This window comes from Anthonomus grandis, chromosome 6 (assembly GCF_022605725.1).
Source record: "Anthonomus grandis grandis chromosome 6, icAntGran1.3, whole genome shotgun sequence".
NCBI lineage: Eukaryota > Metazoa > Arthropoda > Insecta > Coleoptera > Curculionidae > Anthonomus > Anthonomus grandis.
Window position 1 is genome coordinate 24,771,640 of NC_065551.1, and position 15,025 is coordinate 24,786,664.

Consider the following 15,025-nt stretch of genomic DNA (forward strand, 5'->3'; position numbering starts at 1 on the left):
TTAACAATATACTTTATAAATAAAAATATTTTGTCTGGAATTGATGTTATATGAATTTATTTGTTTCTACTGTATTAGCGCGTAATTTTTGTCTAACCACAGGACACGCAAAATTTAAGTAATTTAAAAAAAAATATATTTTTTTCTATTTACAAATATGCCTACTTTGGATAAGACAATGAAGCAATTTTTGAATTTCATATCAATTTTGAAATTATTACTTTATATATGCTGCTAAAGCATCGCTATATGACGCATCTTTTAAAATCACTTTCCAGGCCAAAATTAAAAATTTGTGTAGAAAAAGTTTGCAATCAAAATTGAGAACGCAGCATATGTGCGACAAAATTAAAATTGCTTTAATTTCGAAGACGGCAAAAGAATTTTAATATACAGGGTGTTTGGCGGAGGGTTAGCCAAACTTGGTGGGCATATAGATAGGCTCAGATAGAAGATATTTACTTAATAAACTTGTGTTCTAAAAGTCTCAGGTTTTTTATATCATTGATTTTGTATTATTTTCAGGATTTTCAAAAAATTATGCCTTTTGACATCTTTAAATTTTTTCAGCATATTTTTCACGTTTTTTTTTTACATTTGTATTTAGATTTATTACAATTCATGACTTTAAAAGAAAATAAAGTAAAAAAAAAATATTTTTTAAATTTTATGTATTTATTTCAAAATTACAAACTTTGTTGAAACTGCGCTCCCCTGGCTCTTATACATGCCCTACATCGCCGTCGCATTTCTACTGTCGTTTCTACGTCGATTCTTTGAATTAAGTAGTCTAGATTGTCAATTTCCACCTCGTACACGAGCTCTTTCGCACGTCCCCATACGTAATAATCGAGAGGGGTTAAATCGGGGGACCGTGGAGGCCATGCGATGGGACCTGCTCTTTCGATCCATGAATCTAACGGCGACCCGATAGTGTGCAGGACACCCATCATTCTGGAAGACGATTGGGGCCCGTCTTCATTAAATATGAGTATATCAGCCAATAATTGTGGGAGATCATTTTGTAAAAAAAGTAAATAATTGTCACCGTTGAGGTTTCTCGGCAAGTAGTGTGGACCAATGAGGTGTCTCCCAATCACACCTGCCCAAACATTAACACTGAATCTTGTTTAGAAAGACTTGGCTCTGGTCAAAGTCTGTTGAAGGTTATTGATCCTTTACACCTCCCTTTCCTAGAGAATGACCTTCACTATGGCCACTTGTGAAGGGCATTATCTAAAGACAAAAGTGTATACCTGTACTCTATATAAACAAAATAAAATTTAAAAAAAAACATAAAATTGCTTACCCTAATAGCTACCTAGATACCAGTTTATATTTTACAATATTATATTATTTAAAATAATTAATGCTATACATGTTAATAATAATTATTATTGTTTAACTATATTGCCTTTCAAAATTATTTTAAAGCTTTTCGCATTTGAACTATTTCCGCGCACAAATCACTTTTGTAGAAAAATGCCAAAATACACTGTGTTTGCTTTTATACTTGTTTCACTTTTTTTTCACTGCTTATGCTCGATAACTTAAATCTAATCTTAAAATTATTACAATGAAATTATATTTTACATTTGGTTTACATATTTCTTAAGCCTATTTTTATGAATTATAGACTCTTTGCCTTTATTATCCTTTATAACACAATTTGGACCTTGTACAGCTATGATGGTCGAAGGGCCATCATACCAAGGATCTAGTTTATGACGATCTTCATTCGTGATTAGTACTAAATCTCCTGGTTTAAGTAACAATTGAGTTGAATTCAGGTCAACATATGCTTTACGATTACATTTTGCTTTGTCAAGAAATTCCCTAGCTCTCTTATGAGCCGCTTGTAATCTGAAACGTATTTCTTTATCATACGCATCTAAATTATATAATGGATCTACCTGACCATTGAGAAATTCTGGAAGGTCCGCTTGTTTAGCAAAAATTAATTCATATGGGGTATAATTATGATATGCGCTTGGTGTTGTATTATAGCAGAATGCAAAATATTTAGTCCATATATCCCAATCTAAACGCGTTTCGTTTACATACATTCGCATAAACTCATTAAGAACCCGGTGATTACGTTCGCAACCACCTATTGTTTGGCTATGATAAGGAGTAGACGTTTTATGGGTAACTTTTATTAAATTTGTAAGGTTTTTAAAAAGTTCATTCTTATATTCAGTTCCCATGTCCGTTCTGACTTCTTTCATGGAACCGTATATAAGGATAAAATTCTCAAAAATAGCCTTAGCCACTGTTGACGCTTCTTTATTGGGGATTGGAATTATCACGACATATTTTGTTAGTTCACACTGGATCGTAACAGCATAAGAATTACCCTGATTTGATTTTTGAAAAGGACCAATTGTGTCAATGCAAACAATATCGAAAGCTTTTTGGGGTGTAAGTGTCAATGTTAATGGTTCAATGTGTTTATAACCAGGCTTATTAACTTGACACTTATGACATTTCTTAACATAATGAGCGACATCGCGAGACATATTTTTCCAACGATAAAATGATTTTAACTTCTTTAAGACTCTTTTTTGTCCACAATGACCTCCTAGTAAAGGGTCATTATGAAATCTTTCAATAAGTTTAAGCTGTTCTTTTTTATCGTTTATTTCCTTTGGGGGAGAAAATAGTACAATTTTTAATTTTTCTAATATTTCTTGCCCTTTATATTTAAAATTATTTACGGTGCACCTCGTAAAAATTTTATCACTTATACTTAGTCTCATATTTTTAAAATTGCAGTCATCAGCTATTTTTTCAAGCTTAGACAATAATTGCGCTAACGCAAAATCATCATTAATGACAGGCATATTAACATTTACATTTATTTTATTTCTGAAATAGACTAATATTTTTACATAATTGCGTTCGAGCTCGAATTTTAATAAGGGCATTTTTAATATATCATAATTATTTAATGTCTCGTAAATTTTAGGTTCTGTTATTGAATTTGGGATTTTAGTTGAATTTTTTGCTGCGTCACTAACTAGTTGTTTTGTTCGTGACCTAGTTAAAACAAAAATTTGTGAGCTTGTTTCTGTAATACTCTTTACATTTTCAAAGTCAATTCTTGACAACGCGTCAGCAGCAACATTTTCACTACCCTTAATATATTCTATCTCAAAGTCAAACTCCTCTAAATCTAAACGCATTCTGGTGAGTTTAGAAGAAGGATCTTTCATTGAGAACAAATAAACCAAGGGTCGATGATCCGATTTAACTAAAAATTTTTGTCCATATAAATAACAACGAAAATATTTAATTGCCCAATGGATTGCCGTTAATTCCTTTAAGATAGTTGGTTTGTGTGATTCTCCTTTAGTAAACGTACGAGAAGCATATGCAATAGGTAGGTCATTACCATTACTGTTTTGCGAGAGAACTGCTCCACACGCGATATTTGATGCGTCAGTCGTAAGAATAAATTGTTTACTAAAATCGGGATACTGTAAAATTTGGGGACTTATTAAGACATTTTTTAGTAAAGAAAAAGAATTTTGACAATCCATTGACCACACAAATTCGGTATTTTTCCTTGTTAATTTATTTAGAGGATGTGTAATTTCAGCAAAATTTGGTATAAATCTGCGGTAGTAATTGCAAAATGCTACAAATCGTTTTACTTCATCACCAGATTTCGGAATGGGATAGTTTTTTATGGTATTATATTTAGATTCATCTGGTAAAATGCCTTTGTCTGTAATTTTATGACCTAGAAAGGTAACTTCTTTTCTAAAAAAATCACATTTTTGTGGATTTAGTTTCAAGTTAAATTTTCTACATGTTTCAAAAACATTTTTTAAATTTCCTAAATGATGTTGTTCTGAACAACCTATAACGATTAAATCATCTATATAGAGAAATGCTTTCTCCGGTGTGATACCCGAAAATGCAAAGGACATCATTCGTTGAAAACTATTAGGGCTGACTGATAACCCAAAAGGTAATCTAGTAAATCTAAAAGACCCTTTCTCGACACTAAATGAGGTTATATCACGAGAAGATTCGTCAAGAGGTATTTGATGAAAACCTGACATGAGGTCGACTACTGAAAACCACTTAGCCCTACCTAATTGATCTAAAATATCATCCATTCGACTAATCGGATATTTATCTGCAATAAGCGATTTATTCACTGCTCGAAAATCAATACATAATCTCCAAGTTTTCTGTCCATTTATGGATTTTTTAGGAACTAATAGTACCGGACTATTATAATTTGAAGTTGATGGTTCTATTATGTTATGATCAAGCATTTTTTCGACTTGTCGATTAATTTCATCTTTTAAAACTCGGGGTGTTCTATAGTTTTTAATATACACTGGTTTAGGGTCACTTAATTTTAATTGTTGAGTGTAAAAATTGTTAACAGATAATTTGTCAGTTTTTAAAGCAAAAATATCGGAAAATTCTTTACATAAATTTAAAACATCTTGCTTTACAAATTGCGGTATATTATTTTGATTAAGTTCGTTTACTAATTGGATTTCACGATTTTTGGGTTCTATGTCAATCTTATATACATTAAAATGACTAAGGTCAGTGACTTCTAATTTAGAAAGGTCTATATCTACGCTTTCAGATGTCGTATTAATTATTCTTACAAGGGGATTTTTCCCATTAATAATAGATCGAGCAACAAAAACACCTGGGTGTAACTCTTTATTTGAAACTACTGAATCCTGTGATAGGTTTTTTAGGCTATCGACTTGTCTTATGACTTCGCACCGAGGGGAAATGTGAACTGTATTTTTCTCTGGACCACTAAATATAGGAACTACATATTTGAAGCCCCGAATCTGCATACTTAGGGTCCAATTTGAATAGTCAATAACTGCCTGATATTTAGCTAAAAAATCACGTCCGAGAATACCATCCCCTGGAATAGGAAAATCGGAATCTACTATATGAAAATTATGAGGTAACCCTTGATCTTCGAGCCAAATTACAGTTTCCGTATCACCCAATGACTTAGTTAACCCGTCTGTTACGCCCTTAATTTTGCTGCTATTAGCTATGTTAATAATCTGATTATTATCAACTTTTGCGCGTTTAAAAATGGAAATATCAGCCCCTGTATCGACTAGCAGTACATTTTTAGATTTAGTCATATCTATATCAAGTAATACGAAATTTGAAAGTGTAAGATCTAGATGAAATATATTAGTTAATTTTCCATTTCCCCCAATCGAACCGGTTGGGGGCTCGATTGGTTTTCCGGAATTTCTGCGCTAGTATATCTTATTGAAGATCTATTGTTATTATAATAGTTTTGCTGGTTATTATTAAAATTTTGTCGGTAATTATTGTCATAGTTACAGTTATAGTTATAGTTACCACGCCCTCTTCGAGAACCCCTGAAATTAAATCTTCCGCGATTATTATTAAAGACTTGTTGATGGTCGCTGTTTCTATATCCATTTTGACCACCTCTACCGCGATAGTTTCGACGATTAGTTTGATGCAAACGAAATACGTTAGATTGGTTAGGGTCAGAGCTAACATTCATAAATTTAGTCAAACAATCATTTATTGTTCTAAAAGTGCCGGCTTGCATAATTAAACGTGTTTTTTCGTTACTTGCATTTTGAGTGAGAGATTTTACCGTAGTTTCTACGGTGTAATTTTGTGCAACTTGTGCTGGAACGCCTTCTGAAATAAAAGATTTTTGCAATTTGTCTGCCAAAGATTCAATTTCGACTGCGTACGAAGTTGCATCCTTGTGATTTTGTTTGTAATTTAAAAGTTTAGCTGTTAATAATCGAGAACTTTCACCCTTAATATTATTTTTAAGTTTATCTATAATTTGGTCAATTGATTGTTCGTTTGTTATTAAGCTACGAGCTTTCCCAGTTAAACGAGTTTTAATGAAAGCTAAAGCATTATTTTCGTGACCTGCTGAATTTGCTTTAAGCAGTTCTAAACAATCTAAAAATGATTGAAAATTTTCAAATGTTCCATCAAATTGAGTGGGAACTAATTTACTTGCAAGATTAAAGAAATCTGTTGCAGTCACCATTGTTAAAATATTAGTCTCAGTTTCCTCGTCGTAGTCGCTTTCGTCTTCACTGTCTAAGACGTTAATATTTATTTTTGAAAAAATTGACTGTGGTATTATAATCCTCAGTTTTAATGCTAGAAAAGATTTTATTATTTTATCCCTAATATAATTAAAATGTTGTCTACAAATATTTTTCTCCAAAAGATCCAAAGACTCCCATGACTCCCTGACTATGCTTGTAAATTGATTATATAGTATTATAAGTTGATCCCTGACTTCAACTCGAACTATTTCACTACTAGGAATATTTTTCTTTAAAACCCTTTTTGATTCTTTAATTACGTCAGCCTTAATTGCTGCTAACTGTAAATTTAAATCTTCGTGTAGCATTTAACGTTAATAATGGCCAAAGTTTTAGGACTACTTGATAGTCAGATTCCATTTAAAGACTAACTCAAATATTTAAATAAAATATAATGACAAATTCCTAAAATTATTAAACTAACAACTAAAGAACATAAGATAGATCTAAATATAAACTTACGTACTTATTTCTAGTGAATATTTCTTTACTGAACCCTTTTGACATTTCACAGCACTTTTAACACCTTTAACACACCTTATTGTTTACTTTTACTGGGACTAACACTGCAAGCACTGCCGAAAATACTATAGGACACAACTGTATCTTTTCTAAACAGCAGCAACGCTCGCTACTGAAGCGGCTAAATCTCTTCGGAGTTGTTTTTTCATGTTTCTTCTGCACGTCTTGTATATCTTCGAAGCAAACACGGCTACCAATATGCACAGGATAAGGTATAACACAACCTTAACATCCTTTGTGATATTATATTCTGCCTCTTGGACTATGAAGTTAGAATTAACTACTCCATTTTCTTCCACTTTTTGATCCGTTGACTGTGAAGTGCCCATTTTACCTTGCTGATTTTCGGTTTTTCACTTTTTAGGCACTTACTATTTAAAACATAAACATTACTTTTTTAACTAAAAGTTCAATTTTTTTTGTCTGGCAGGATCGCCATGTAAAATAAGACGTCCCTTGTTGCTGCTATCAATCACATTTTATTAATACCCCATTATATTACATATATTGTTTAATTCACTTCCTAATTAATTATTCAGCAAAATACATAATGTCATTGGACTGGTATATTATAATATATGGAATAATACCTAATGCTTACTAAGCTATTTAAGGTTAATGTACCCATGGTAACAATACCAGATATTATTTAGATTGCACCATTTCCTATAACTAGAATATAATATAATTTGCTTATAAAATATTTTGAAGGTTATTGATCCTTTACATGCGGATTTACGTTTTTGTTTTCCCAATAATGTAAATTATGTTGGTTAAATATCCCCGTACGTGTAAATGTTGATTCATCTGTCCATAAGATGCTTTTTAAAAAGTGTCCATTTTTAACGTCAGCGTGAAGCAAAAAGCTGCAAAATTGTACCCGTCGCTCATAGTCGGCTTGTAGAAGACCTAGAATAGAGTATCACGATGCCAGTAAAAATTGCGGAATTAAGTTGTTAATTTCATACTAGAAATTACCTTGCACTGAGGTGTAATGGAAAGGATGCCTTCCTTCTGCCTTGACAACTGACCATGCTTTCCATGTAGAAATGTTCAGATCTGTAGCTACTTTCCTTGTACTAGTGGTGGGATCCTCATCGAATGCGCGAATTACGTTTTCATCTACAGCAACATCATACTGCCTCCGATTGATCCTCGGTTCTTGAAAATTTAGATTGCCTGTTTCCCCTAATCGACGAAAAATGTTAGCAAAAATCTTGTGGTGGGGCACACGCATATTGGAGTATTGCTCCTCATAAATTATTTGTGCTTCTCGCGTATTACTATCGGCGTATTCTTCGGTAGTGTATGCAGCCATTGTGGCGCTAATGATACGAAAATAAGGAAAGTCACAAAAACAATAATAAAAACTCAATTAACAGCAACAATAACAACAGTATTAATAATAAGAATAACAACTACAGAAACAATACAATACTAAATTAACGACTTGGGTACGTAAGAAAGCTAAAAAGTTACACCACGACAAATGACAAATGTCAAATGACAACAACAATACGTAGCACATATTGCATAGCATGTTCCACAACAACAATCCCATAGCATGTTCCACGATCTCCTCATTTGACCATTCAAAGAATCGATGCCGCTTTTCAAACTATCAGAAAAAAGATGCGGCTTCGTCTTACGACAGTGGAAATGCGACGGCGACGTAGGGCATGTATTAGAGCCAGGGAAGCGCAGTTTTAATAAAATTTGTAATTTTGAAATAAATACATAAAATTAAAAAAAAAAATTTTTACTTTATTGTCCTTTAAAGTCATGAATTGTGGCAAGTTAGTCGGCTTTGTGTTACACATCGTATATCATTGAAAAGAGTATTAACTGGAGATGTTTTTAAAACTACCTGAACATCTTGATAGATTTTAGTTTTTTTTTGCGTCAAGTTAAAGTTACCTTTCGTAACTTTTTTTGTTACTTGTATTAACTTTTTGAGCTTAAAACGAATTATTTCGGTATTATTTGATATTGACTTTTTTAGATTCAGGATATATTACAGACTAAATACAAATGTAAAAAAAACCTGAAAAATATGCTGAAAAAATTTAAAGATGTCAAAAGTCATAATTTTTTGAAAATCCTGAAAATAACACAAAATCAATGATATAAAAACCCGAGACTTTTAGAACACAAGTTATATGCATAGTATATATATGCCCACCAAGTTTGGCTAACCCTCCGCCAAACACCCTGTATTATTGTAGGTATTTAGAATAAAAATTTAAATTGATTTATAGAACCTTTAAATATTTACGATTGGCAAAAAAAATTCGATAGGTCTCTAAGAGCAGACATACGCTGCATTATTAATTTTATTAATGGCAACCGATCGGCTTTAAACACATTTTTAAGAGACTTCGCTACCGAGTTTCGCTACGTTTTTGTTAAAAATATAAATAGCAACAATTTGTGTATCAAAGCTCGAAATATTCGTTTATTTTCCCAAAGATGCTGGTCGTACGTTTTTATAAAAGGCAAAAACACAAAACACAAAATCGACAGCATCACAGAAACATTTAATAAAACGACGAGGGTTACATGTTTCGCCCGACTAGAGCATCATCAGACCTATAATAATTAAGATGATGTAACCGAAGAAAGGAAATTCAACACAAACAAATGCGAAAAATACAGATAACAGAAGTTCCATAACTTCAGCCGAAAAAAAAATTCTATTCGGGTTTAATCAATTATTATTCAGCATTTAATACGAAAATTAAATATTTAGATAAATATACACTCATCCAGGTGAAATAATGTGATATTATGATGAACTCTGCTCTGGTAAATACCAAAATTAGTTGTTAAATATACATTTTTTTAGAGTATACATATATAAGTAAAGTGACATTGGTACATAAATAATGAATCCATATTCAAAAATATTGCATATACCAGATTTGACACATTATCTATGGTTCTTCTCGGTCTAGTTCATAACAACACCTTTTCATACATCATCAATGATCTTATATGCCTGACTTCATCTGATAAATTCGAGATCATCGCAGAACCATTACAAATGACTGCGAAATGATTTCCTGCATCATCATCTTCTAGTAGAAGAATCCCAATGTCGTGGGCAGCTGCAACAGATAAGTCGTAAAGCACGTGGGCCGGCAGGACCGCAGCATAAACGTCCCATATTTTGCAATTATGCCCGTTTATTCTGCGTTTCGTCCTGCTGGCCGTTATTATGAGCATCAAGAACCGGGAGACGTCACAGAAACGTCGAGATTTGCGACATTATTGGCTTCTGGTAGCGGTAATTTTAACGTAAATATCGAATTTTTGCTGTCTCGGCATATAGAGTTTATTTTTCAATTAATTGAAATTAAAAAAACAAAGCTTTTAATATTAAATGGTTTAATAACATTATTTCTTGTTTGTTCAGATTTGTGTTGGTGATTGAATTGCATCATCACGTCAGTAACTCGTTATCGTTCATTAAAAGAAGCAAAAAAAACATTACATGCCCTCTTTTTCCTTCTTATATTTATCGTGTCTCAATCCCACATTACCTGTTTTAAACCCACTATATTTTGTCTAATTAGTCGTCATAAATACGACCGTCGTTACTCATTACTAACGCATACATCTATTTGCGTGTTTAATGAGCTACGTTCTTGAATTCTAGTTTGGTATTATATGCAAATAGAATGAATAATATTATATCATGATAGTATATTGTTTTATAAAAAAACATATGTTTGGAATACATTTTTATATACTTTAAATGTACATTACTACCATACTATTGATACCCTCCAAGTGATAAGATCCGAAGACATATATACGTAGTTTAGTGTAAAATTCTAACACAAAGTTATCTAAAAATAAAGTTTATTTTACTGGATAGTAATTGAGAAATCAAGGAAAAAATGCCTAATCAAATTCTAACTTGATATATTTTAATATTTTTTATTACTATTAAATTCTACATACAATAACTATCATTTTAGTAAAATTACTTAACATTTATTAGAAATTAGAAAAACGCAGATTTTTTCCATATCATACTACTAATGAAAAATCGAATAACTTTAATATAAATTACAATTTATTTTCTGGTTTTTCAGGCACCACATTATCAATAAAGGTCAAAAGATTGCTTATTCATTAACATTTTATATCTAAGCATATTTACCTACGCAAAATTAAAACTGGTTGGCTTATTTTCCTTTATTGCTTTAGGTATCAAATTCAAAATACATCTGACATTTTATCATATATTCTAACGAAACGTAGCTAGAAAGGAAGGCAAGGAAAATTGTCAGAAGCTATCAACTTTTGATAAAAACAAAAAGTCACTATACTCACAAAGCACTTGGTAAGGACATTTTGATTCCAATAACCTCTGCATTATCACTTAAGACGACTCCACTACTCCCTTCAATTCTGTGAATTTACGTTAAAGATTCTTAAGAAGGATAACCTAAATAAAAATAAATTTAAGGAAAATTTTTTTTTACTGACATCTTTAGTTACATTCAGTTATCCTTACATTTATTTCATTACATATTATTTGCAAAGTTATCGAAACAACTTTAAAATAAATATCCTGCATCTTTGTATACAGAGTCCATAAGCCTACTCTAATTTTTACTTTTATTATAAAAACATATTTCCAAAACATTATAAATTAAGAACACTGGCATGAATGTATTTCTTAAGCAAATATTCTCGAACGCAGCTACCACCATGGTGAGAAATCTTACGAAATTGGCATAACAGAGAGCTTTTTTTGGGAAAAGCGAAATTAGAGCAATGATACACGTAATTATTTTAACGAGGAAATAATTATTGGTTTGTGTTAGTTGTGTGAAATTTAAGGTATCCTTGTAAGAATACTGTTACCGTTTTGTGAATATGAATGTGGATAAATAAATTTGAATTTAAAATTTACAATTATTTATATGCACTGGTCATTCACTCATAAATAAAATATCATTATATAAGCAATATATGAAAAAAATCTTATGCAATAAGTGTATTTAAAATATATGTTATAGTAAATATTTTTTGAGTAAAAGTGGAAAAAAATTTCTTAAACAATAGTGTTCTATTCTGATGCAAATTTTTTTTATATAAATATATCACCTATAATTCAACGTAAATAAATTAGTCATTTTATATATCCTGGGAAAATGAATTAAATCCAGGCAATAAAAGCTCAATCAATTTGCACCTGAACTTATAAATCTTGTAATTTTTTTCTCATATGTTTGTACACGCCCTTATTTGTAATGAATTTATAAAATTGTGTTTTCATTAGTTACTTCTTATTTATTATTTAAGCCGAGAGGAAACGCTGTTGTAATATAAACAATGGCTAAAATATGCTAATAGCAAAAATAACAATTAGTTTTATTGTTTAAATAATAGTTATAAAATGTGCGTAGGCGAAGTTTAAGACTTTAGGCTTTTGCGAACGTACGAGTCCATTGGGCGCCCTGTTTCTAATCCTCCATATTTAACAAATTAAGATTAATAAAAAAATGTGAGACGTGATTTCTCATGTTACGATTAAAAATAAAACGGATACATGAATTTTGAATTCTTTGCAAGTTATTGCAAGTGAAGCATAAACTAAATTTGGATAAATGTTCTGAGAAAGAACCAATGACTCAGAAAGTCGTCTATTTAAGCATGTATTTCAAATATATTTATTTTTAAATAATTGCCCTAATGAAATAATCGAACATGGATTTTGAACAATTTTCACTACATGTTTTCTCAATCTAGAATTAGTTTCAAACAACACAGCCAAATTTTTATATTTTAAATAATAGTTATAAAATGTGCGTAGGCGAAGTTTAAGACCGTAGGAAATTTTATAGTAAATAAATTAGGCATGATTGTAAGGATTGTAAGGATTTGAAATTCCTATAGTTATGTCAGCAAACTTTATTTTTTCTTTTTAGTCATGAACGTCGGTTGACTACTAAGAAAATCTTATTAATATGCGACAATATCATGTCATAACAAATGATACGACAAATAAAATTAATCTGTTTTTCTGTTGACACTTATTTGTTTCCGATATTTATCGGTCTGAATTCTATTAACTCTATTTCTTATGAACTGATTTATTAGGTTTCGACTTATATAGAAAATCCGTCTGCTTTTCCTGGTTGATCCGTTTGATTACTGAATAAAAAATACATCCTTTATCCATAATATCAATTGGGAATCTTTACTTTGGATTAATTGATTGATCATTTTTAATAATTTAAATGACAATTTTTAAATAATTTTATGTTAACGGATACGTGACATCATCATCTATTTTATTTCAGGATCTACATTTATACAGTATGAATTTAATTACAAACTGTGTAATATTGAAGAGTATTTAAGAAAACATTTATTTATGAAACTATACAATATAAAAATAAAATAGATAAATTATTCTTTTTTTAATTATAGAAATTTATTATCAAAAGACTTTAAAAAATATTGATATATTTTCCAAAGATATAATATAATATAGAATTTAATTAAGAATATTGAAAGGTCATAAGTTCTTTCTATTATAGTTTTAATGAAATTCTGTTGTAGCCAAAAATGTACATAAAAAGGTGTATATAAACTTATCAGGCCTTGCTTACATTTTGAATATGGTTAGTTTATAAATTTTATTAATAGATAGTATTTTAAAGAAGACAAACTAATATTAGAAACTTAAAGTAACAATTTTAACATGACAACATCGTACAGACAAAACTTCAAAATCATACAATCACAGAGGGGTTTTTATATCACAGGATTTATTATAAAAATTGCGTAATCATAAACGTTGAATCTAATAATAAGTCCCAATTAGCCAAAGGATCTTTGATCATTTTCAAGATGTGTCCTTATATGATTACTTTTTTCCTTGCAATAAAATTGCTGATAATTCATTACCTTCAACAACACCGTGTAAGCAACACCAAAATGTAAAGTCATCGACAGCCCTTATGTGGTATCTTTGATCATTTTAAACAAATGTCTCTGACTTTTTTACTTAAAGTTCCTGAGTATTGTATAACTTCGACAACACCGTATCAGAACAATCAAATACAGAGCCGTCGGCAGCCCGCATGCAGCACAGGCTGTTGTGTAATCCGGTGAAAGGAAGGGCATCATCTCGAGGGGTTCCCCGCCCGGCCCTGGGGCACCAGGGCCCCCGCAGAGTGCGCTGCTATACAAATGAATAGAAAAAACTATATGGATATGAATACCTTGACTCCTCGTCCCGCCGACACTGGATTCACGCCAGTGGCGTTCATTCATCTGGCCATCTCGGAATGTCGTGAAAACGCCCTGTATTATATGCTCTTGTACTCCGTTGAAATATTGAGAAATATTAATTGATATATTATAATGGTTAGAGTGATAAGAATCGTGCGCGCCCGGTTGCGTTTTAGAAAGCGAGATTTGTTGAATAATTAATTGTTACGATTTAATCTTCGGGATGAGTTTTTTTTTGGTGGAATCGCTTGATGGTTTTGCAATCTGAAATAAGATTGAATTTTGTAAAATTAAATAAGAAAAGGACATATAGGGCCGAGAAGCATCAACTGAGATAAGATATTCCCTTTTTTTTCTAAGAATGTCTTAGAGTATATCTGGGTACTGAAAGTAAGTTCCCATTAGATGTGCTTCACTTTGCTCTACTAATTAGAACCAATATATTTGATTTTAGTTCTATCATAGTTCAGCTGTTGCTATATATATTGTCCGAAATAGCCAGAATAACTGCAGTATACTTGTTAAAAAAACGTTTGCTGTTTTTACGATTAAAGTTTTACTTTTGGTCATTTTACATTATATCATCCTAAGAAATGTGGTTTCATTTACTAACAGAAACACAAAAGTGCTTGAATGTAATCTCATAGAATTGAACTAAGCTTTAATATTATCATGAAAAATGTATTGCAGAAAGTCAATTAGAAATTACTGAACAAAATATTAAAAGCCTGACTCCAACCAAAACTCAAAAGTTTCAAGAAATTAGAGACAATTAATAAGAATAATATACATTTTTATTTTAATGTCGGCGAAAGGAAGAATCGCTGTTTGCTTAACCGAGCATATAGTAATCTTATATACATATTTCAATCACTAACCTATATGTACAAAACAAAACAAATTTAAATTTAAATTAATAATAATTATAAGAAATTTTCTCCCCGAACAGCATACCAAATAAAACACAAAATTGATATAGATACAAACTAATGGCTGATAAAGACCGGCAATAATTACCAATTTAAACAAGACAAAGGAGAATAAAGGCTAACTTAGCAGTATACTAAAGAAAAATTAACAAATATAATAACAAAACAGGTACCCAGAAATAACTAGGCAACAAAAAATAT

General features: G+C 31.0%; 1 protein-coding gene across 1 annotated transcript; it reads right to left on the reverse strand.

The window, feature by feature from the left end:
• Positions 1 to 7,096: 7,096 nt before the first annotated feature.
• On the reverse strand, positions 7,097 to 7,956 carry LOC126737635 (uncharacterized). The gene is made up of 2 exons (XM_050442612.1): positions 7,617 to 7,956; positions 7,097 to 7,547 (listed from the first exon to the last, which is right to left on the reverse strand). Exons 1-2 carry the CDS (start codon positions 7,954 to 7,956, stop codon positions 7,351 to 7,353), a joined length of 537 nt encoding a protein of 178 aa, XP_050298569.1. The 3' UTR covers positions 7,097 to 7,350.
• Between the last annotated feature and the right edge of the window lie 7,069 nt (positions 7,957 to 15,025).